This window comes from Pipistrellus kuhlii, unplaced genomic scaffold (genome assembly GCF_014108245.1).
Source record: "Pipistrellus kuhlii isolate mPipKuh1 unplaced genomic scaffold, mPipKuh1.p scaffold_m20_p_22, whole genome shotgun sequence".
Classification (NCBI taxonomy): domain Eukaryota; kingdom Metazoa; phylum Chordata; class Mammalia; order Chiroptera; family Vespertilionidae; genus Pipistrellus; species Pipistrellus kuhlii.
The window spans coordinates 6,466,515-6,491,292 of NW_023425521.1; the positions used below are offsets into that span (position 1 = coordinate 6,466,515).

Consider the following 24,778-nt stretch of genomic DNA (forward strand, 5'->3'; position numbering starts at 1 on the left):
CAGAGGCCCTCCCCTGGGGAAGGCACAGGTGATTCTACAAGGTCAGAGCCCACTTCCTGAGCACCTGGCTGTGAACGTGAGCGCGGAGAGCGCTGGGCCCTCTCAGGAGAGGTACAATATGAGCAGGCGTGATGCTTACAGAGGCGGGGGCCCCGTCACCCCCCACCCCCAGCGCGCACAGTAGGCTGCCTGTTTCCTGGGATTGGAAAGAGCCTTCCAGTTCTGGAAGTGGGTTAGGGGACCCCTGCTGTGAGCCCCTGTTCCAGTTAGAAGGGGAGGGGGTGCAAGCTGCCTCCTGGAGGCCGAGGTCAAGGCTCCCACATACTCTCACCCACCTACTCACCCAGCAGCCGCGCCTGAGGCCAGGGCTCTGCCACTGAGGGTGGGCGGGCGTCGCCCCTCCCCACAGCCAGGACCAGCACGAAGATCCTGCCAGCCTCAGGCTTGCTCAGGGCAGGGGCAAGCCAACCCCACCCCACTGTCATCACACACCCTTTATTTCTAAGAACAGTTCATCTTCGGACTCTAAATCGAACGACATGCTCCCCCAGATGGGAACACAGCCCAGTTCCCTGAGTACTTGTCTTTGTTGAGCTAACTGCCCGCCAGGCTCCATGGCCAGTGGATTGAAGTGTCCACGGACGGTGCTGAAAGCCCTTGTCCCCCCTTCCTGGGCCCCTGCCACCTTTCCAGCCCGGCCCCGCACTGGGCTCAGGTTCAGGGGACCCTTGGGACTTTCCAGATTGACACCCGTTTCCTGAGGCTCCTCACCTCCGAGATCCCAACTGAAACCCGTCAGCCCTCCTCAGTGCACTCACCTGCCTGCCTGGACACCTGCCTGGAGGGCGGGCGGGCAGACCAGATGGAAGGCGGTCTGACCCACAGGCGTCCTCAGGCGGCTCCCAGGTGGAGGGATGGTTTCCCGAGTCCAGGTGGGACCCAGGCAGGAGCTCACACACACACAGGCTGCCTCTGCCCCGCCCCCGCCCCCGCCCCCGCCCCCGCCCCGGGGATTCCAAGAGGAAGCCAGCGTGTTTGTTTGGGTTTTTTTTGAAAAATATAGAACTTTAATAAAGGCTACATCTCTTTTAATTACAATAATTATTGTACCAAGTAATTCTCCTTAAATGAACTCTTTTATAATGCATAATTTACAGTATAAGTAGAACAAAAATGCCATGGCAAAAAAGTCATTGGAGTACAAGACTTGTAATAAAAAGGCATAAAATATTATTTATACATAAACCCCTTTCAAAAAACAAGGGAAAGCTCGAGCCCTCAATATAGGGCGACACACGGATGGGGACACCGTGCAGGTACAGGTACTGTACTGATTCCGAGTCAAGCACTAGAGATAGTGGATTATTAATACTCCTTCGCCGGACGGTATATACAGACGTATAGTACAGGCAACGGGCAGACAGAATGCACAGATTAACTTAATACAAAAGCCCGGGGGGGGGGGCGGCAGACGAAGGTGCTGCTAGGTCTTCCCATAGCTTTTCGCTCCTGTGCGGGGCGGGGGCGGGGGGAGGTGCTTTCCAGAATGGCTGTGGCCCAGAGTAAAAAAAAAAGGGGGGGGGAGGGGGCACAGGGGAGGGTACTAGAAGGATCGACTCCAATGAATGCACGTTGAACCTCGGGGTTCTCACGGGCCTCGGGCACTGAGCGCTGGGCCTTGGTGGGGAGCTACGGGGTGTTGTGGGTTGACTTGGGGGGGCCCCCAGGAGGCCTGCTTTGCCCTTCCCAGCCCCCCTCCCCCCTCCCCCCAATAAAAAAGGGGGAGAAAGAAACAGCTGTGCTCAGCAACGAACATCCACAACAAGGCGACCCCAAGTGGTGGTGATGTGGCAACGTCAAGTCAAACCTCAAGACCCTTTTTGACAACATACAGCAGCACAGAAAAAAAAAAAAAAAAAATGCACCGATTTCTGCATGTCCGCCAGTGGCAGGGCACCCCTAGACACAGCTACCTTCACTCGGAGAAAACGCGCCTGCGCCCTGCGCTCAGAACCCGCCGCCCCCTCCCGTGGCGTCAGCAGCATTTCCGTAAACCGGGGCCAGGGACAGTCACGTGTTCAATAAATATCGGTAAGGGTTCCGGTTCGGGGGAGCTGTACACAGTCCCTCAGTTCATGGGTCTCGGGTCCCTAGGAAGTCATAGGTGACGGACGGCCGTCTCTCAGACGCCGCGGGCATCTTCGACGGCCAGGAGTGGTCATGGTTTCAATAAATAGTTCGGGCTTCTCGTAGCTCGGTACCCAGCGCGTGAAGGACGAAAAGCCACCCTCCCCCCGCCCTCCCAAGGCCCGGTGGCCAACGCTTCCCTAGACTTTGTCTTCATTGCTTATTTTTTTTCCCTTTTCTTTTCTTGTTAATTCCTCCTTTGTGATGCTCGGCGGTGGCTCGCGTCCCAGGCTGCGGGGCTGCCCCGCCGGCTCAGTCGATCCGCTCCACCTTGCCCAGGATCCGGCCCTCGTACATGGGCAGCACCGTCTCGTCGTCCCAGACCTCCTCGAACACCGCGCCGCACGCAAACTCGTCGCTGGCCTTTTTGAAGTAATACCTTAACAGGAAAAAACACAGAAACAAAAAAGCATCTCGGTAAGAGTGCATTTCCTGCTTGGAGAGAAGCGTGGGGCAATGCTGAGGCAGCGGGTGTGAGGGCAGACCTCGGCCCTTAGCTGGCCGAGGGGACCCGGGGCTCCCCGAGCCAAGGGCACAGGCGGGCGCAGGCTGCCCTGCCAGCAGCTCCGAGGCTGCGGGCCTCCACCCATCACTCCCCCTGCGGAGAGCGCACCTTGCCCAGCACAGCTGTCTGTCTCCTTTTTTATTGGGGGAGAGGGGGGTGCGGGGTAAGGAGGGGTAAAGGCACTGCAGCCGAGAGGGGTCCCTTAGAGACCCCAGCCCAGCCACCCGACGTGGCCACTTCCTCCTGATCTTTCCCTGGCCAGCACCTGGCTGCCAGCTCCACCGGCTGGTCTCTGGGGCAGCCACACACACCACCCCCCCCCCCCCCCCCCCCCCCCCGCCTCCAAGGTCAAACACGAAAGGCCCAAACATTATGCCCAATGATTAGAGGTTTCCTTTATCCCACCCCGGCCCTTTTCCTCCGAAGGCTGTTAATCGTACAGACTCAAAGGAGCAGTCTCTCCGGGCGCCCCCCCAGCCCCTTCCTTCCCCGTCCCCAGCGAGGGGCACCCCTCCATAGGATCCCACACACCTAGTCCCCTGGCTGGGGGCCTGTCTAAAAACCCAGTTGTGTCTCAGGGTTATGGCTGTATTTTGTTCTTGCTCTTTCTCTTAAAATCAGTTCCCCTTGGTGTGTGCTATGCTTTTTTTTTTTTCTTCTTTAATGAAGGCGAGCCAAATACTTTCCTGGGAGATAAGACTGAGTCAAGTCAGACAGCTGGGTTTAGTCAAGGCCCTTTGTTTGCAGCGTTCCCGGCCCAGCTGAAGTGCGGCCCGGGGCCCGCGGTGCGAGCACGGCCTGTGCGGGGCCGGGAGGAAGGGGGTGAGCGAGCGGGAGGGGCCCGGGCACAGGGCACTCTGGCGGGAAGGCTCCTTTTCCGGAGGGAGAGGCTCCAGTGCCGATGCCACCCTGCGGGGTCCCCCCCCGCCCCCCCGTTCCCCAGGCCGGCTCTCCCGGCAAACACGCCAGGACCTTTCGCACAATTGCACCCTCTTCCAGACGGGGAGAGGCCACGTTCCCTCCCCCCCGCCCCCCGCCCCCAAACGTGCTCGCGGCCCTGCCCTCCCGCAGCCGCGGGCTTTTCTAGGGCACCGCGCTCTAGGTGGCAAACGCCGCTTTCTTCTGACATCTGGCACCAATCGCGCCTGGCACGCCGCGAGGGGCCGCTCTCCTTCTGAGCCTCTGCCACGCGATTGCTCAACGCGGCCGCTCCCCGCTCCCCGCTCCCCGGGCCTTTTCCTGTGGGGGTGCGGGGGGGGGGGGCGAGGCATGGCACCCTGTGCCCCCACAGCCCCGGAGGAGGGGGAGCCTGCTCGGCCAGGAGGGCCAGCGGAGCGATAAGGAGGGGAGGGGCCTGGCCACAGGCTGATCCAGTCGGTCAGGAATGTGAGCGCGGCCCTGTGCGAGGCTGTGTGCATTAGAGGGGAGGCCGGCGGCTTCAAAGCCGGCTTATTAAGTGCGCCGGGGGGAGAGAGAGAAAGAGAGAAATCAGAGCCAGATGTGGCCGAGCGGCTGCGCCCAGCCTCCCTGCAGCCGCTCCGCTCGGCCCCTGTCCCCGAAGGTTACGGGCAGGTCCTCCGGGCCCGGCCGAGCCAAAGCCGAGATCCAAACGGGTCCCTGGAGGCGCCCCCGTGGGATGTTTCGCCTGGTGTCCCTCCCGATCAAAGGGCGGCGGCCGCCAGGCCCCCCGGACCCCCACTCAAGCCTCTGATGGGGTCAGCGGGTCACAGCCCAGGTGTGTCGTCGGGAAGGACTGAAGCCGCTCCGCACCCCGCTCCTCAGCCACCCGAACCCCACCCCTTCCTCCGACCCAGCCACCCCTCCGCCCCTGCCCCGCCCAGCGGCCGGTGGAGGTGGCTGCTCCTGGCGGCAGGAGGCAGCCGGTCAGTGATTCTCTCTTGTCATTGATATTTCTCCCCCCCCCCCTTCTTCCCTAAAATCAATAAAAATATTGAAGTCATGGGTGCTGGGGCCCTGGAGGCGGAGTCCCCGGGGCCCAGGAGCCCGTGCCCACCAGGCACCCTTGCCTGCCCCTCGTCCCAGGCCTCCGCACAGTCCCCGGGGAGGAAGGCCACGGGGGAGGGCAGGTGGGGCTGGATGGGTTAAGGTGCAGTAGCCACCTGTCGCCAGGTAAGGGAGCAGGGACAGGAAACGGGGCCTCCGCTCTAACCCGGCCTGGGTCCCCTGGAGGCCTGGGTGGGCATCTCCATGGTGCAGAGCGGGAAAGGAAGCCCAGAAGGTGGGCCAGCTCCCTTCCTAGGACCCCTGTCCACCCGGTGCCCACCCACAGGTCCTGCCTACCCCATCTGTTTTTTAAAATATGTTTTTATTGATTTTAGGGAAGAAGGGAGAGAAAGAGAAACGTCAATGACTACAGAATCATCGGTCGGCTGCCTCCTGCACGCCCCACGCTGGGGATCGAGCCTGTAACCCGAGCACGTGTCCTGACAGGAACCAAACCGTGACTTCCTGGTTCACAGGTGGGTGCCCAACCACGGACCCCCACGGGCCCGGCCTGGCCCCCCTCTGTTGTAACAGAACAGCACCCTGATTCATGCGACTCATAAGACGAAGGAAGACAGCTCTTGAGGAGAGTGAGGAAGAGGAACACTGCCTGCCCTTCCAGGCCACGGCCTCTGCCCTTCCCCAGGCCTGGTGTGTGGGCGTCTCTCTACACCCACGCCAGGACAGCAGTCTTCTGGTCCCCTAATGGGGCTGTGTGTCCGTTTCTCTCTATTCCCCCTTCCCCCCCCCACCTCTCTCCCTTCCAGGCGAGTCCCGTAAGGTGGTCCCAGCCCAGCTCTCCTCCTGCCACGGTCCTCCTCAGCATCCTGCTCACCTGGTGGGAAAGCCCTCCCCACTGCTGCTGCTGCTATTTCTGAGGGTGGTGAGGGAGCGAGGGAGCGAGAAGGTGGGAACAGCAGGCGGCAGCCCCCTCCACGGCCCCTCCCAGGGCTGGCCAGGTCGGCGCAGTCCCTCGGCTCTCGGCTCTGAGCAGAGAGAAGCCAGGGACTCTTCTTACCTATAGTTCCCCTTTTTGCTGAGCTGCTCTTTAAAGTGGCCCAGGGTCAGGCTCTGCGCCTTCAGCATCCTCCTGTACGGGATTTCTTCCCCACAGAAGAAGTACGTGAGGACCAGCTCGCTGGCCTGGAGCGCGAGGACCCCCGCCGGCTTCTTTGGCTCTTTGTGACTGAAAGGAAGATGCAACACAGCGAGCTCAGCCTCTGAAGGCAGCGAGCGAACACGCGACACGCAAACACACACACACATACACACGCACACACACACTCTCCAAACAGAGGTAAAGGGATCCCCATGTCAGAGGCTGGCAGCCTCTGGTGAGTGCAGTCCACCCCAGGTCACCGTGTGGGGCACAAGCAGGGACCAGTCCCTCTCGGTTGCACAAATTGCTCCTGTTTCTCTTCCTGCTTCAGCACCCATGGGGGCCTCCTATCACAGAGCCCCGAGGACACTCCTGCTCAGGACGCCCTGGAGACAAACTCCGTGCACCCCGCGGGATGGAAAGGCTGGAGCCCCCCCCCCCCCCCCCGTGTGTGTGTGTGTGTGTGGGGGGGTGAGCCCACAGTCATGCCGACCCCCCTCCATTTATCTGGGGTTTTTGTAGAGTGGCTTGAGAACAAAAACAAAAAAAACAAGCTCGGGCCGGAACCGCTGGTAGACGAAGGTCAACCAATGAACGCAAAAGGGCGCAGGGCGGCGGCTCGCTCGGGACTTCAAACCCGGCTCACTGCTCGTGAGGAGGCAGCTGAGAAAAAACCACTTTAATTATTTAGACCCGGTCAGCGCTCTCCAGTAGCTCTTTCCACACGCGCCACCCGGTCAGCCCTCTCCGTCCGCCCGCGTGGGGAGAGGGCACGCTGACAAAGGGACTCGCAGTGCCAGCAGGGGCGATGCTGTTTGCCCCGAGCAAAGCCACGGAGGCCGCCCTCCCTCCCCCCCCCCACCTGCCGCGGTGGCCGCCACCTTCCCGCTCCGTGTGGCCCAGAGCCTCCCGCGGGCTCACATCCGGGTTGGGGGACCTTCTGATGAGGCGTCAGGCCTCAGCCTCCGGTCAGCGTGTGGAGGAACCCTGGTGCCCACGTCCGCGTGCGTGGCTCAGTCCAGGCAGACGTCTCAGGATCCTAACGTACGGCAACAGCCGTGTTCCCTGCTCCTCGTCACTAACATGTTAACATCGGGGCGGTTACGTGGTAAAAAAAAAAAAAAAGGTTTTCGAAAATCGCCCAATGCCGATCGTCAACACCCCTGAAACGTAAACCGACCGCAGGGTGGTCTGGGCACAGACACTCACTCTTCTGCAGCCAGGCCTGGGGCGGAGAAAGGCGTGGCTCCCGTCTGGCCCGTGGCCACGTGGCTCCTGTCCCTCTGCTGGCTGGCCACGCAGCACCTGGGGACACACCGGGGCAGAGGGGTCAGAGGGAAGCCTGCGTCCCCAGGGCCGACGGGGAGCGGACAGAAAACGCCCGCCTGTGGCCTTGCGAACAGACACAGACCTGCCTCCCAGCCACGGAGACCCACCTGCAGCGGCTGTAGGTGGCCCGGAGGAGGCCTTGGGAACGGCCCTCCTGAGCCCTCGGAGGGAGGACCCGGGGCGGACCCTGCGAGCCAGGCAGAGGGCGGCGGGCCCCACAGTCCCCATGGGCTCGGTCACGGCTTCGCGTCTGCTCAGCGGACCAGGCTTACACGGTCCGGGCATCGGTAAGGAGTGGGGTTTGGAGGAATGACCGCACGACGTGCCTCCCAGATCCCGGCTAGCTCTCCGGGACGAATAAAACGAAAGGCAACCGTTTCTAGAAGCTGGAGGGGACAGTGTGACTCGGCCAGAAAAGGGCCCTTCCCTTAGCCCCAGGCCAGGTCCCTCCGTCCACGCCCTCCATCCCAGCGCCCACTCACCGCTGCTTCGGGGGCTTGGACACCTCGGCCAGCCGGCGGCAGGCCTCCTCCAGCTGCGCCAGCGTGTTGGGAGGCGTCAGGGGCGGCATGGCGGGGTCCTGGGCGAACAGGTGGGCGCGGGCGGCGGCTCGGGAGTGCCCGCCGCCGCCCCCGCCCCCCCACAGGTGGTGCCGGCCGGGGCGCTCGGCGGCGGGGGGCCCCCGGACGGGCTCCGCAGGGGACGCCTTCTTTGTGCTCTGGGCGCTGAGCGGGGAGGGAGGGCGGGCGGGGAGAGAAAGCAGGAGGAGAGAGAAACTGGGTCAGGAAAACTGGAAAATGTGACTTCAAGAGCAACTTCCCTATTCTGCCTTCAGAGAGGAGAAAAAAAATAACTGCCATAACACAGACGGGGGGCGTTGCCAAAAACATGGCATTTTTGCGGTCCGCTCCGGCCAGCGCTTAATATTAAGACGGCGGCGGCAGCGGGAGCAAACAGTCACATGTGTTTCCGGCCGCCGGCAAAAATAGCCGACCCCACGGCTCCTCCGGCAGCGGCCGCTCTGGGGGTGGCGCCGGGGGCGTGTTTACCTACGGGGCCCGGGCTTGCTCGGCCCCTCGGTCTCCAGCATCCACTGCCAGACATCCTGAGCCCTGTCTCCCCTGGGCAGGGCGCTGCCTCAGCTGCCGCTGTGGGGACCCGAGAACCACACCCCTAACCTCTCTGGGACGCCCTCCCCACCCCCCAAAGATGGGACGGTGAAGGGGGGGGGGGGTGAGATGCACCTGTTCCCCCTGCCTCCCCACCCTGTGCACCCTCCTCCCTTCCTGGAAGCAACATGCCCCTGACCTCTGACCTCTGACCTCACCCACCCCCGGGACAGCCGGCTCCCGGACACTCACCCGCAGTGCTCGGCGGGCCCGGGCTCCAGCGCCTTGGGGTGGCCCCTGCCCTTGGGGTAGCCGTAGTACTCGGGGCCCCCGGGGCAGAAGCAGCGCACCCTGTGGGCGGCCTCGGCCTCCATCTCCTCCTTGGTCTTGGGGACGGCGTGGTGGTGGATGTAGTGGTGGTGGACGTGCTTCGTGGTCTGCTTGGTCACGAAGCCCTTGGCCCCGAGGAGGAGGCAGCCGGCGGGCGAGGCGGCGGCGGCGGGGGGCAGCTTGGCCCCGGGGGGCAGCAGGGGGTGGTACGGCGGCTGGTGGTGGTGGTGGTGGTGGTGGTCGGGGGAGCGGGCGCGGGCGCGGGGACTGGAGCGGCCCACGCCGGGGGACTGGCAGCCGGGGGTCTTGAGGACCCGGGACAGGTGGTCGTCCAGGATGGTCTGCGGGTCCTCCTCGTAGCTGCCGGAGGGCAGGAGGGAGAGGGGGTGCTGGGGGGGGCGCCCCATCCCGCAGGCCCAGCACCAGCTCGGGACCCTCCTTCTCCTCGTCCTGGAAGGGGAGGCGGCAGAAGGGGGCGGTGAGCAGGGGGTGGGGGCCCTGGCACGCGTGGGGACCGGGCGGGCGGGCGGGCGGGCGGGGCCGGCACTACCTCGCGCATCTGCTGCAGCCGCTCCTCCAGGCTGTGCCGGCTCGCCAGCTCCAGCTGCAGCTTCTCCAGCCGGGAGATCAGCTCGGCCGCGAAGGCGGCGGGGTCCACGGGGGTCATCTCCTTGGGCAGGCGGTGGGTTCTCTGCGGGGCGCGGGGAGGAGAGCGGGCACGCTTAGCCGGCCGGCGGCCGTGCCGGATGGACGGACGGAGCTGGCCGGGCCGGCGGTGCGCGCGGCGGCTCCGTCCGGTGCAGGCAGCGTGGCCGGGCTGCCGGGGAGCTTTATGTGCCGGCGCCCGGCCTCATGGAGCGCCATGGGCCCCGCCGGCGCTGGCCGTGGGCAGGAGCAGTTGGTCGCACTCCGAGAGGCCCCGCTTGTTCTCTCTGTAGTACAACCAGCCCATCAGTAGCGACTCTGAAGTCGACAATCTTCAAAGACTGTTGTCAAACATCAAAAAAAGAGAGAGAGAGAGAGAGAGAGAGGCAGCCTCGGAGGTGGGGAGGGGAGAGACCGACTCAAGGAATAAAAAAAAAAAAAAAAGTGGAGTCTAAACAGAAAGGGAGTTGGAAATTAAAAAAAAGAAGAAGAAATGAGATTGGAAGGGAGGTGGGGGGCGGCCGGATCAGAAGCGGCGGTAATTTATTTCCCGGCCGCACACTGCGCACCTTTGAGGCGGTGTTGTCTCCGCGCTGTCCTAGATCTGCCGCCCCGCCCCCGCCCGCCCTGTGTGCGGGAAACGAAGAAGCTGCTGCGGGCTAGCAGCAGGACTCTGCTGAGCTTGGCTGCCTGAAGCCGCTCCATCAAGGGAAAGGGAACATCTCCAAATCAAGTGCGGAATATAAAAAGGCACCGAGATCGCCTGCCAAGAGCAGCAAACAGCGAGAACCCCCACTGCCGCCCAGCGCTCTCCCCCCGTCATCTCGCTCACCCTCCCTCCTCCCCGCCGTCCTGCCTCCTTCCTCATTTCCCTCTCGCTTTGCCCTTTTCTCTGGGGGGCGGCGGGGGCAGGCCGGCATCCCCCCGCTGATGACCCTACAGCCTCGCTGCAGACCCTCGGTAGGAGATGGTCCTTCTCACACAGGCCGGCTCCCTGAGGCTCCCCTCCCCATGAGGGGCCGCCACCTGGGGAACTTGGTCTGCACACCCCAAGACAAAATCCTCCAACCGACAAGCCTGGCTGTTCGGAGGTTTCTTTATCGATACACATATACCCCTGGCCTGTCAAAAAAAATGTTTATGTCATCAATACTGTTGTATTTGGGGGGTAGTGCCATTGAGGAGGGGGATGCTGGAGATCCCCAGAAAGCAAGCTTAATGTGCTAATTTTAGGACAAGGCTCCGTCCGCCCCGGACTGTGCAGGGTTCCAGAGAGAGCCGCTCCGGCTGCAATCCGTGCAGCGATGCAGCTCAGGAGCAGCAATTCCCAGTGTTCCTTTTCCAAATGCAGCATAACCTGTGGGCCCGAAGGACTCGTCAACACAGGTGCTGCTCTACGCTGGGCACGCCCCCCGCTCCGGCCCCAGGGGCAGCACCCTTGCAACCTGCATCTCAGAGCACCGCCAGAGGCACAGCCCTGAAATGTACAGGGGGCACCTACGGGCTGCCCTCCAGACATGGAAAGAGAAGGGAGGGCGCAGAGGGGTCCTTCCTGCCAGGCTGGCCTCTCATCGCAACCGCAGGAGGAAGCGGCTCTCGCGACCCTCGCTGCCAGCACTGCGCTCATGCAGCTCGCACTGGGTGCAGAGCCTAGGGCAGGAGCTGAGCCACGGCGGGGGGGTGGGGGGGGATGTGGGGGGGGGAGACACAGACCCGGTGCTATTGCTGCCCTCCGGGGCCTCGGGTCAGCAGGAGAAATGGCCACGTCAGTAGACACGTGGGTGATGGGAACGACTGAGCCGCGCAGTCCACACAAGAATGTCCCAGGGATGAAATTTCCCTCCCACAGGAAGCACATTCCTCGAGCCACTTCTTCCTCATTCATCCAATCAATCATCAATCAACAAGCGCCTCCTAGGCGCCAGGCACTGTTCGCTTCTGTGCACAGGGAGGCCACCAGAAGAGACAAAACTCCCTGCCCTCAGGACGCTCCCATCCCAGCGGGACCAAGGAGAAGCGTGGGTGACCTGCTGTCATGTCCTGGCTTCCCAGAGGAACTGCTTTGGTCTCTTTCTCACAGAGAACTGTCTTTTATGAACGGAGGAGATGGAAGGGTTCGGGAAGGTCACGTCAAGCTCCCCTCTGCTCAGCATCACGACCCAAGGAACCCCATGAGCACGCCTGCCTGGTCTCCCCTCCCACCCCGCTCCCAGCAGGCCCAGCACGGCCCCTCCCGCGGCCTCCATGGCCCTGCTCCGCCCACCCCCTGGCTCGGTGGCCGGACACCGTCACCGCCCCCTCTAGGCTATACTCACCGGGAAATGAGGTAGAGACACTTGGCCATTGGCCTTCACGCTGCGATGCATTTCTCTCTGGAGCTGTTTCTTACTGCCCACGCGGTAAGGAGGGATTCCATCTCTGAGGGGAAAGACAGAACCCGCAGGCTCACGAGATGCTCAGTCCACCAAGGACGGAGCCTCGCACCTCCCCAGTGCCCCCTGCCCCCCGGCCACGGCTGTCCCCGCGGGAGAGTCAATCCACCGTCCCAGGGCCAAGCCTCCTGCCCACCAACCCTCTCTGGAAGGCCTTCCTCGCGGGTGCAGGATCCCCAACTTGGAAAGAGGGTGGTAAGCTCATCGCCCAGGCTAGGCTGTTCTCTCCGAGTGAAGACGCCCCATTTTACAGGTGCCTGAAGCAGGGGATCCCAAGACCCTTTGGGTCCCCCAACAACCTGTTGCCACCACAGCACACTACCCTGAACCAGGAAACCAGCCTTGTGGCGCGTACCAGGGCAAAACCCAGCTGGCAGAGGGGCCAGACCACAGAGGGCCACGCCGGGCGTGAGTGAAGCTGTGCATTAAGTCTCCAACCTCAACCTCCTAGGTCATTGGTCGGCAAACTCATCGGTCCACAGAGCCAAGTATCAACAGCACAACGATGGAAATTTCTTTTGAGAGCGACATTTTTTAAACTTAAACTTCTTCCAACGCCACTTCTTCAAAATAGACTCGCCCAGGCCGTGATCTTTTTGTGGAAGAGCCACACTCAAGGGGCCAAAGAGCCGCATATGGCTCTTGAGCCACGGTTTGCTGACCACGGTACCTAAGGTGTTTCCATATCTCTTCCTGTACAAACCGCCAGCAGGGTGAGTTCGGGCTGTTTCCTTCCCTCCGCTCCCATCCCGGCCAACAAAGTCTCAGAGCCGTGACCCATGTGGGCACAGGGACAAGCGCCCACTCTGGCATTCTGTGCAGATCATTCCAGTTTGGGAGTACCTACCATGGGCCAAACCTTGTTCTAGGCACTGGGCATGTGAGCAGGGGAAAATGCAGGATGGCCTAGGAAGCTTTAGTGCCCAGGCAACAAGTAAAAATAAAAAAAGCAAAACCTACAGTGTGTCAGAGGTGGTAATTACGGTGAAACACAGGGCAGAAAATGGGGAGAGAGGACATTGTGAGGTGGGGCAGGCCAGCTGGTTCAAGGGGAAGTGTCTTGTGGATCGAATCCTGGCAAAGACCTGACTGAAGGCAGCGGGGGCCCCTTGGCCCCTCCTCACTGTATGTGAAAAGCACCAGTGGAGGAGGTGAGAGGCGCCAGCACTCGCTACCCCAGCTAGTCCTCCCCAGAAACACCGCCTGGAGCGGCCATGACTTTTTATTTTTTTAAATTTTATTTAGTTATTTTTTAAAAATATATTTTATTGATTTTTGTACAGAGAGAAAGGGAGAGAGATAGAAACATCGATGAGAGAGAGTCATCGATCAGCGGCCTCCTGGACACCCCCCACTGGGGATGTGCCCGCAACCAAGGTACATGCCCTTGACCGGAATCGAACCCGGGACCCTTCAGTCTGCAGGCCGACGCTCTATCCACTGAGCCACACTGGTTTTGGCGTGTCCGTGACTTTTTAGAAAAGAATTTCATTCTCGAGAGCAGCTGAATGGTCAGGGGGGTACGATCTTCCCATCAGGGCCCCTTCCGGAGGTGAGAGCCTCATGCTCACACCGCTCCCTCCTGAATCGTCCTTGCAGGCTGTTGATATTGAAAAGAGGTGTCTGGCTGTTCCCTCTCCCTGGTGTCTTATTCACGGGAGGGAGGTTGGTTCGGCAGCTGTGGGTGAAACCAGCAGTGCCTACAAGGACGCGGGAGCGAGCCGGGGGCTGACCTCTGGCCCCTTATCTATCAGCGAGGCCCTAGGATTCCAGCCGCTGCGTTTTCCGGAAGTCTGCTGACCGAGGCTGGACAGGGCCCGGCGGGTGATACGGGTCACAGCAGATCGGCGATCTGATAGCCGGACCTTGGCTGAGAAGCACCTGAGGGTGCAGGGCAGGAGATCGGGACTTAAGTACGGCCTTAAATACAGAGAGTCCTGTCCCAGAGGCTAGCCAAGGCCAAGGGCAGAGGCAGCGGGCGCCGTGGGAAGCGGCAGCCACGGGCAGAGCAGGGCAGGTCGCCCGGACAGTCTCCTGCTCATGAGGCCGGGGACTGGCCTTTCCAAGGCCGGAAGCTGAGAGGCCCACTTGGCGCTTATGGACTGAAACTCGACGTTTTCACCTTGGGATCGGAGGAGTCCGGGCTCTCCAGAGCATACCCGCGTGAGTAAGAAGCCAGGTGATGGGTTCCAACCCAAGGCTGCTGGCCCCCACACACCGAGTTCCTCCTGGGGGCCCGACGTTCACAACAGAACCCAACTCGGTCCTCACAAAACCCACGTCCACCACATGTGCGTGACCAGCGTCACGGTCAGCAGTGGGCAGTCCAGGGGTCACAGCCCAAGCCGCCGTTGCGGGCTCAGCACAGGGATCCCCACCACCTGGGCCTCCCGCGGCTGGGGAAGCAAAGCTCCTGACTGAACATGGGGGTGCATTTCCTAAGCCCCATGGGGTCCCCTAACAAGCTGGAGGGACCAGTGGGAGACCTGGTGAATGTTCTGGAAAGTCCTCTCCCACCACGTGATACTCACTGGCTAGAGGGCATGCCAGGTGAATCTCCTGGTCTCTAACCTAAATCTCTGTGGAGGAAGGGGAGTGGGGAGCAGTGGGTAGTGGCAGGCCCACAGATTGGGGTTCATGCTCGTCTAACCATCTCCTGCTGCCCCAGGGCTGCAAGGCGCGGGCCTCACCCCTCTCTTGGCCAGCAGCAGCCCTTCTGGGACTTAAGAGGGTGGATGTCTCTGCATTAGACCTCTTCCTGACAAACATGGGGGACCAGGAGACAAGCATCCCATGACCCCACTGTGACCTGCCCCCCCAAGACTCTGTCCTCTAGTAGTCTTTTCTCCTTCCCTCCCGGATGGAAATCAGTGGTTGGGCTCTTTGACCTCTGTCTTTTCCCACATGCGGGAGAAAGAAGAGAGAATTGGGGAGCATAAGCATGGGGACGAGAGGAAGCAGTTCACTGGCCCATCTGAAGGCCAGAGGAACAAATGCTCAAGTGATGGTTTTTTATATATATATATATATTTTTTGTTTGTTTGTTTTGTTTTGTTTTGTTTTGGTTTTTATATATATTTTATTGATTTTTTACAGAGAAAGGGAGAAGGATAGAGAGTTAGAAACACTGATGAGAGAGAAACATCCACCAGCTGCCTCTTGCACACCCCCTATAGGGGATGTGCTCGCAACCAATGTTGACTGGTATTGAACCCGGGACTTTTCAGTCGGCAGGCTGACGCTCTATCCACTGAGCCAAACCGGTTTGGCCAAATGATGGTTTTTAAGCACTGCCTCAACCAACCAACAAACTAACCAACATGCACACACGTGCGTGTGCACGCACACACATCAGCACCCCCATTCCTCCACCACCACCACCACCACCACCAGCACCCAACCCCCCAGGGCAGCTGATGGAGCCCCTCACTCCAGAAGGGGCCTCTCCCCTCTGTATTCGGGCCCTAAGGTCTGTGATCCACTCCCTGGCCGCTCAGAACTGCGGCCGAGGCCCACGCCGCCCCGCCCGGCCTTCCTTCATTACCGACGTGTGAGCTAACGAGCCGCGGCCGAAGGGCCAGCTGCTCCCGGGGCACCGGCTCCGAGTGCGGCCTCCACTTCGCTGCCATCAGAACCGAGCCAATTAGGCCGGCCTCCGGGCGCGGCGGTGGGGCCCGGCCTAACCTGGACGCCGTCCGCCGGGGACTTTGAAAGAGCGGCCCCTGTGCGCGGGCGTCCAGCTCGCCCGTTTGGCAGCCGCTTGGAGGCCTCTGATCACAGCCAACACCAAAGGCCCGGCTTTTAAGATAAGGTGATGTTTGAAGTTCACACGGAGGCTTTCACTGGTGTCCAACGTAAACCCATAAATAAGATACAGAGAGATAAACGTAAATAAGTCGCCCGCACCGCCCTCCGCGTGGGGCGCGGATTTGGGGACCCCCAGGCGGGCACAGCCTTCGGGCCAAGCCGCTCCCCGTGGCCCCTGCGATGCCTGCCCCCTGACCCGGGCACACCTGGGGGGCGGGGGCGGTGGAGGACCTGCTGTGCTGAGCTGGGCCTCTGCTTCCTCCTCTGAGGCCCAAGGCCCAAGAGTGCCGGCCCTCCCATGTCCCACAGGCCAAAGACGGGGGCTTAGGGCTTGGCTGGGAATCGGGCAGCTAACTTTCAAAAAGAAAAAAAGAAAGAGAAAAAAATGTAAAGCCATTTCTTCCGAGGATGAGGGTTTCGGAGTAAGAGGCTCATACACCGGCCTTCGCAGAGGCCTGAGGACCCGGTCCCGGCCACCGGAACCGGGGCGTTTTCCGTGGCGGGAAAACAGAAGCCAGCATGGTTCCTTTACCGCCCCTGCCAGGCCCCGCTGCCCAGGAACGGCCAGTGCAGCTGGCCCTGGCCCGCTCCCACCCGGCCCCCTGCGAAGGTCCCAGACCTCGTTGGTCCTGGCGCGAATGAGACGATGGCTCCCCGGGCTTGTGTCTAATGAACTCCAACCTTCTGGAGTCTATTGAAGGCCGCCCGTGACCCCCGCGACCCCTCCACCGTCGCACCCCCCCTCCCAGCTCCCAGCAGGGCAGCCGGCCCCCTCCCCGCCCGGCAGCCATTGTGCCCAGGAGCAGCAGCCCGCGCCTTTTCATGCTTTATGGGCGCTCCTATTCACGCGTTCAAGGGGATTTCAAAGGGCTGCTACCCTCTTATCCCCTCTAAGCTTCCCTGGACGAACAATGGGCTGAAAGCGATTCAGTTCGGCTTTTCATCCCCACACACTCTATTCCCCGCTCGGCACTCCCATCGGCACCAGGCCCACACTGGCAGAGCTCTGCGGAGGGGTCTGATCCCAGCCCTGGGAATCCGGGGCGACCCGCCCGACACGGGGCAGATCACACACACTCAGGGCATGCCACGTCCGCCGGGCAGGAGCGCAGGGAGGGCCTCCGGGACCCCCAGGGCAGCTTGACACCCACAGAAACGCCTGAGCCCAAACACGCGTCCCATCCGATGGGCTCTGGAGACCCCCCTGTCCCCCACTCCGGGCAGCACCAGGTGGAGCCCCTGGACAAAGGGTTCCCGAGAGAGGATGCCCTGCTCCCAGCTGGCCTAAGAAGGCCCCCGTGGGCCCAGCTGTCACGGCCCCATCTGGTTCCCGCCCACGTGGTTGGGAGGAAGCTCAGTGCCAGCCAGCGTTGGGCCCCCAGGTCTCCAACCCTCCCAGGGACCGGCTCTTGAGGTTGGCATCCTGGTTTGCTCACTCCCAAGCCCACCAGCTTCACCCCAGGCGGGATCCCCGAGGTTCTGCCAGTGGGGGCTCCAGAGAGAAAGCCAACACGTGAGGGCTCTGGCTCTGTGCGAAGTGGACCTCACTGGCCACACTCTACCCTCCTGCCCAGAACAGCTGGTTCGCCAAGGCCACCTGTCTGATCCCTCTCCCAGCTCCGGGCCCACAAATTTTTTTTTTTAAATATATTTTATTGATTTTTTTACTGAGAGGAAGAGAGAGAGATTGAGAGCCAGAAACATCGATGAGAGATAAACATAGATCAGCTGCCTCCTGCACATCCCCTACCAGGGATGTGCCCACAACCAAGATACATGCCCTTGACCGGAATCGAACCTGGGACCCTTCAGTCCGCAGACCGATGCTCTATCCACTGAGCCAAACCGGCTTAGGCAAGGCCCACAAATTCTTTAGCTAAAGGGGAGGAGGGAGATAGAGAGCCTTAAAGCCACCTCTGTAAAAGCGAGGAAGGTTTTCTTTTGGGAAGGGGATGAAAGAAGGGGGGTGATGGGGAAGGGTGCAGGGGAGAAGTTAGAACTCGCTCCCTCCTCCCCTCCCCCCCAACCCATTAAAAAAGAAGCAGTGTGGGTGATCGCTAATAAATAAAAATAAAAGAAACTCAAAGGCCTCATTATCCACTGGTCCTAACAACACAAATCTCACGTTGGCAATGTGGGTGTTGGGGACGGCGTGGGGGCAAAGGGCAGGGGCCGGTGTCTGGCCTGGAGCTGAGTCCGGTTCTGCCATGAGAGGCCATGGAAGCATGGGCCTCACTTCCATCTGTCAATCACAGGCCTGCCTACCTTCCCCATTGGGTCTTGTGAGGCTCAACCACGTATGGGGACCACGCCCAAGCCATCTCGTCATGAAGCCAGAACGACACAGGGATGGGGGTGGAAATGAAATGCAGGCAAGGACCAGAAAGTTCTCTAAGAAAACTAAACAGAAGCCTTCCGAAAACTGCCTTTGACTTTGGGAGAGTCACTCCATGCCCTCATTCAAATCCGACTTAACCTATTTCACACATAATGCTACCATCCCACGCCGCCCACGGTATAACAGCTGAAGGAGTAGTGCTACCAGCAGCAAGCGCACAACGGCAGCAAACTAACAAAAACCACAGTAGTCAGGGTGACGAGAATAAGAAAAACTAGTTTTGAAAATGGGAGGGGGTCCCGACCAGTGTGGCTCAGTGGCTGAGCATCGACCTATGATCTAGGAGGTCATGATTCAATTCCCAGTCAGGGCAGATGCCCAGGTTGCAGGCTCAATCCCCAGTTGGGGGGCATGCGGGAGGCAGCCAATCAATGATTCTCATCGATGTTTGGATCTCTCCCTCTCCCTTCCTTTCTGAAGTCAATAAAAATGTACATTAATAAATATATATATATATATATATATATATATATATATATATATATATGAGGGGGTTCAATACCACATGTAGGGGCAGAGAGCCTGATATAACCTTATAAATCTATGAGATAATACAACATAGAAAGAAAACAAATATTGATATTAATTATTTGGATCAAGAAATATATTATGCCTACCTAATACTATTCCTTAAAGTAGGGGTGTCGAACTCAATCAGAGAAGGGGCCAAAATCTAAAATCCAGCCTAAATCGCAGGCCGAATGGTTTACTGAACAGTCATAAACTGTCATTGTGATGGAAACGCAGCGGAGTGCAGTGATGACAGCGCGGTGCGGGCCACATTGCAAGGCCTGGCGGGACGGATTTGGCCCGAGGGCCTTGTGTTTGACACATGTGCCTTAAAGACAGAGTAGAGATGTATTAAGAACTACAGTATGTCCATCAAAGGGTAATTTTCCTCAACATGGGTACTTAAGGAGTTCGGCCCGGCTTACTTCTGTGGAACTAACTCCTCATTCCTCCACGTTGGAGGGAAAATGTGTACCCTTCCTTATTGTTTCTCAAGGCAAAACGGCTATTCTCTTATTAAAGCGGGATGCTTCACCCTAAGGATTTCTCCCTTCACCACCAGGGGAATCTGAGGTGACACTGTAAAAGCCACCAGGATTTTAATCAATAGTAGAGTCCCAAGCCAGCCTCATCAACTCTCCTTCTAACTAGCTCCATGCCAGAGACTAAGCAACAGGACCAATAAAAAGCGTATCATCTCAGACAAACCGGGAGAACAGGCAGCCCGGCTTTTAGGAGGCTGAAAGGAACAAGCTCTAAGTATGCCAGAACTCACACAGCTCTGTGGGTTTGCCTTTTCAAACTGTTCCCTCAGTGGGAGAAAGTCCCACTTCAAAAAACACGTGCAGGAAAGCCTTCCAAGAACGTTTCTAGAACAGTTCTCAACGGGGTGCGGGTGAAAAGCTCTGGAAGTGTTGCCCAAGGCCAGGCTCTCCCTCCAGTCTCCTGCCTCAGAATCCCAGGGGATGGCAGGAGGAGGGGAGACCCAGCCCACCACACACGCATGCATGCATGCACGCACGCACGCACACACGCACGCACAGACTATGAAATTCACACAGTATGTATGCTGTTCGCCATCCAGACATCACCAATGCATGACCACCAATGGCCTGAAGCTCACAGCATGACCCCGCCCGCTGCCCTGCTGCCCTCCGCGGGCCACCCGGATGACCTGGAGGCTTTCAGAAACCAAAGCCATCCACCTGCAGAAGAGCCACGGTCAGACTGGACTGTGGAAGGAACCCAAACTTGGGCTAGAACCCAGGCCTGACACAGAGCAGGCATTCCGCAGAGACTTACTCAGTTGAAGGATGCCCATGTGAGCACATTCATGAGGGAAACTGACACTTTTTGACATGCATTCTATGTGAATGTCATTGTGTGTGTGTGTGTGTGTGTGTGTGTGTGCGCGTGCGTGTGTGTGGTGGGCTGGGATTGCCATCTCCTTCCATGCCTTTTCCTTCAAACACAATGAACTAAACACAAACCCTTTTGATGCCACCCTCTCCCCGACCTGTTGGTCCTATGGAACCCGGCTTTGGAGGCCAACCCAGCACTTCTGCCCACGGGGAAGGCAGGCACACTGACAACCCAAAGATGTGCTGTGACACCCAAGGAACGTACAGATCTTCATCTTCACTGTCCACCTGACCTCAGTTTTCTTCTGTGAAGGTACCACCCACTCCACCTTCCCTTCGAGGCTCTCAGCTTACCACCACCCCACCTGCCGTGTCACCCTCCTCCACCACCCAACACATGTCCGCAGATGGGATCTGCAAAGCCAGGGGAGGACGGCCGAGGACTCTGGCCGGCGGGCCCTGCGAATCGCATGCCGACCACGTGCATGGCGGGGACACCGGAATACTTACACGCTACTGTCCGTCATGGACATGGAGTCGTCAGTCAGGGCGTCGCTGGATATCTCGCTGTCGTTGGCGCTGGTGGCTGGCGCGAAGACGTAGCCGGAACCTACGTGATACGGGTTGACGGGATCGCTCCTCTTGAAGGACCTGCGGGGACAGGACGACAGCACAGCGGTGCGTCACAGAGGCTCAGCGGGAACCCCGGTCGCCAGGTGGCCCCAGGACAGTGCACAATCCCACAATCCACTCCGCGGCCACCTGCTGCCCAGGGCCAGGCGCTCTCTGGGCAGAAGGCAGGGGCCTGTAAGACACGGATTGGCCCTGGGGAGAGAGCAGGCCGGGTCCCTCTGCCCCCGAAGGAGGGTCTGCCAGGGATGGAGGACCCCAGAGGCAGCCAGGGGACCCCACCAAGTTCTAGACACACAATCCCGTTGGGAAGTATCAGGACTCTGGTCTTGGAGGGGAGGCTGTGGAATAAAAGAGGGGAGTGAGTGCGTGGAGGCAGGGCGTCTTCCTCCTCCCTGTCCCCTACCAAAGCCAGCACCGGGGAACACAATGTCAGGGTCCTAAGGTGTCTTCCATTCCCTCAGGAGCTGTCAGCGTAGTTCTGAGACGCCAACACTTAGAGGCCTTCGCATTTCGACTTTGGGGCAGTGAGTGGACAGATGGCACAGGAAAGTTCAGGACCATGTTTAGGACTTGCACCCCATCCTCAGCTGGGCCTCTGTGTGGCCCTTCCCGCCCCCCACAGCACCCGTCTTCACTCTCCCAGGCTGGCTAAGGCCGGGGATTTAAAACGATGTTCCAAAGGAGGGTTCCGGCCCCTCCTCCGGTGTCCCCCCCTTCTGTTGCCGTGGCCTCTGCCGCCCCATGTCGCCCTCTTGATCTCCTCCCAGAACAACCAGCGTGCCTGCCTCCTGCTGGGCCGCACTCCTCTGTGTCACAGGCGAGGGCCTTACATGTGGGGGGAGAGCAGGAGGCAGGGCCACGTGGTCCTGGGGCTGCAGGAAGGGCCTGGGAAGCCTGAAGTCGCAGGGGGCTCCTTTACAAAGACGGGCAAACTCCACGGGGCCTCCCCAGTCTGTGCCAACGACGAAGAAACCAACTGGAGGGGAACGGAGGTCTCAGAGAAAAGGCCGGACCCCATCAGGCCACTGTGACTGGTCTTACAAAGATGGCCTCACTCGGGCTGGCAGAAGCAAGGGGCCCATGAAAGGCCAAAGCAGCCTTACGCTCCTGTGCACTGAGTCCCACTCACCCACCATGTGTCTGGCACCGCACTGGACTGTGGGTGTACCAGCCCCCGTCTCTGGCCGCCTGGTACCCAGGGCCTGGTAAGGGAGGTGTCACCATATGTGGGGAGAGAGTGGGCACCACGAGGGAGGTAGACCGTGTAACTTCAGGCCCGTGAAGAGGAGCACGCCTGTATCCTCATCATCTCATCTAATCCTCAGGGCCACCTGGGGGGAGGAGCTGCCCCGGGGCCCATGCTACAGGTGTGCCCGGGGTGGGCCCACAAGCACAGCAGCCTGGCCTGGACCAAGAGCTGGTACGAGAGGGCATGGGATTGATGTATTGGGCGCTCTCATTTGCTTCCTGATACAAAGACTAGCCTCAACGTTTAAGAAAGCTCCAGAACAAGAGGCAGTAAGTAGAGTGACCTGGTAGAGGCGATCCTGGGAGAGATAACGGGGATGTTTCCAGCTGGATGGTGTTGGAAACAAGGTGACCTCCCGGGGGGGGGGGGGGGGGGGGGAAGGACGGAACAGGAATTCGAGGAGATGCCACCGGGATGGGGGAAGGAAAAAGTAGTTAAAAAGCCCTCCCCAGCCCAGCTGGTGTGGCTCAGTGGCTGATCGTAGACCTATGAACCAGGAGGCCATGGTTTGATTCTCAGACAGGGCACATGCCCAGGTTTTGGGCTTGATCCCCAGTAGGGGGCGTGGAGAAGGCAGCCAATCGATGATTCTCTCTCATCATTGATGTTTCTCTCTCTCCCTCTCCCTTCCCCTCTCTGAAACATTCCTGCCCAGACTGGGGAGGAAGGGGGCGGAGCTAGTTGGGTTAGGAAGGGGCAGGGAGAGGAGGGGGCCTGAGCTTTTCCCAGCAGCATGAGTGACTGAGAGAGGGTGCACCAGTTGGACTGGAAGGAGGGGTAGGGGCGGACAGGGAGTTGCTGCCACAATTCGGTATGAGAGCTGGAATGGGGCAGGTGCCAGACATACCAAATGGGACAGAAGAGGAGGAGGAGGATGGTCCCAGCCTTTAAGGGGCTTGCAGTAGGCGTGACAGCACGAACAAGGTAAGTCACATTCAGAGTCATAACATTTTAGAGTCAGAATGAACCTTAGACATTATCTAAACCAACCCCCCTCGTTTAGAAATGTTGATAAAAACCAAGAGCTGCGATTGGTTGAGTACTAAGTATGGGTGGGGTCTTTGTTCTTGTCATTGATGTTGATGAAGCATCTGCTGCCCAATCATCTTTCATCCTCACAAACATCCAGGAAATAATGAAAACCGGGGGGGAGGGGGGGTGTGCAAAGCCTTCTGGGAGGCCAACAGGCTGAGGACGGGGCCATGTGGAACCCAAAGCTGGACTCCCTGAGAAGCCTGGCTGGCAGGCACCTTGGTTCATTCTACTGAACCAGACGGGAACTTACAGCCAGACCTCAGAGGTGTTATGGAGACGCAGCATCAGCTGGGAAGTGCAAAGGGGGAACACTGCAACGGAACCTGTCAAATGCCTTGGGTGCCTGGCCCTGTTCTCATATCCACGAAGGGCGGGAAATCTTACCACCTCCCAGGATTTTTTATGACAATCAAATGAGGAAGGTAAGATCTCTGCCTTAGAGCTGGTCCCCATGTCCTTCACCTGGGATTCCCAGGCACCAGGACTAGAGAGAGAGGAGCAGTGACAGGGGGAGGGGAAAGGCAACCGGTTTCTATGGAGAAGAGGAGGAAATGGGGTGAGACTCAGTGAAAACACTCTCCTCGTTGACAAGGGAGCTAAAGGAGAAGAAACCGGTCCTGTTTGGCATCAAAGGCAAAACAAGAGGAAACGGGCTCCTGGGCTTCCTAAGCCAGAGAGAGGGGCACGTGCTGCATGGTTAGGGTCCAGGTGGACCCAGGGAGCGGACGGGGCAGGTTACGGAATTGTCCGCGTCTTTAAAGTCGCCCCGAGGGCCCCACTCTCCGGGGTGCTTGGATGGGACCGCTGCTCAGAGCATGACGGACAGGATAACATCTCCAGGGCCCCTTCTCGTCTTCAGGAACACGGTCACGAGTGAGCCTCGGAAGCCCTCCATGGGAAACGGAAACCCAGAGGCTGGGAGCTGGGGCCAGCTCAGCGCCCGCCCAGCTGGGTGACACAGGCAAGCCCCAGCCCCGGGGCCGTGGGCTGTCCCCCTCAGACACAGCCGGCGGCATCGCGGGCTCAGGCCCTCCGAGAGGCCCTGGAGGACACTGTACTCTGGGGGGAGTCGGTTCAATGCCCCCAAAACCAAGAGCCAGCACACACAGAGCTCTTTCCCCGCTTTTCCCTCACGATGTACATCACCGACACAGCGCTGACGTGCCACCCTGAAGGCATGTTCTGAGCAGCCAACCGGACTGGAAGCTCCATGAGGGCCGGGCACGACCTGACTTCCTCACGTGGGTCTGTCTGTCTCCCCAGCGCTGAGCGTCAGCGTGTGACACGGGGCAGGGGCACAAAACCTTGTTAAACCTCCTTAAAATGTCTGGGACCATCAGATGGGCTGCTTTGAAGTCGTTGTTTTTTTTTAGTCCAAACGCAAAGGACAAGATCAAAACAGCCTTAAATAGCATCCAAACGCCCCTTCCACCACTTCAGTGTTGCTATCTTTGAGGCGGTGTTAACATACCAACAAGGTCCCAAATGTAAGGGCTGTAATTCCACTTCTACAGGGAGAAAGTGACTCAGCGGGCATGCCTCCCCCTCCCGCCCCAAACAAGACAGGCACCTAACCCAGACCCCACGTGTGCTCCCGCGCTGCCCTCCTCGCACACACGGATCCCAAAATAAACGCGTCTCCCTTGGCTCCCAAAACAGAGGGCTCCTGTGTGGCCAGTCGTTAAACCCCGAATACGCCACGCTCAGCTCAGGGGACTGCAATACAGTGTTTGGACTTTCCCGCAATCCTAACACGATGAGAGAGGAAGGAGGCAGGGTTTATGGGGGGGAGACAAACTCCGTTTTTAAGAAGCCCGAACTTTGTCAAAAAGCACCACATAATTAAAAAATATGGACTGAAGCGGTTTCTTGGGATCACTTTCACACACACACACACACACACACACACACACACGTACACACACACACGTGCACACACACACAACGGAAAGAAACCCAGCCATGCTACGGTAATTGTACCCAGATGCTTTGATTATTTCTTCAGGACTGTTGTGCTCCCAGTTGCTGGCAGGGTTTTGAATTCCTAGGGCAAGCGGAGGCCTAGGGTACACATTCTGCAGGAGGCGGACCAAGTGTGCGACTTCCATGTGCAGAGGGCTCTGGGCTGTCAGGCGGCCGAGGATC

At 59.5% G+C, this 24,778-nt stretch overlaps 1 protein-coding gene across 1 annotated transcript in view; it reads right to left on the reverse strand.

Moving 5' to 3' along the window:
• Positions 1-1,044: 1,044 nt before the first annotated feature.
• The window catches only part of AXIN2 (axin 2), a 29,961-nt gene continuing 6,227 nt past the window's right edge, over positions 1,045-24,778 (reverse strand). Inside the window, 9 exon segments of the mRNA XM_045586286.1 lie at positions 1,045-2,566; positions 5,715-5,882; positions 7,005-7,100; positions 7,607-7,849; positions 8,486-8,961; positions 8,963-9,013; positions 9,114-9,254; positions 11,524-11,626; positions 20,227-20,367. Coding sequence (XP_045442242.1) covers positions 2,440-2,566; positions 5,715-5,882; positions 7,005-7,100; positions 7,607-7,849; positions 8,486-8,961; positions 8,963-9,013; positions 9,114-9,254; positions 11,524-11,626; positions 20,227-20,367 — 1,546 coding nt within the window. The 3' untranslated portion in view covers positions 1,045-2,439.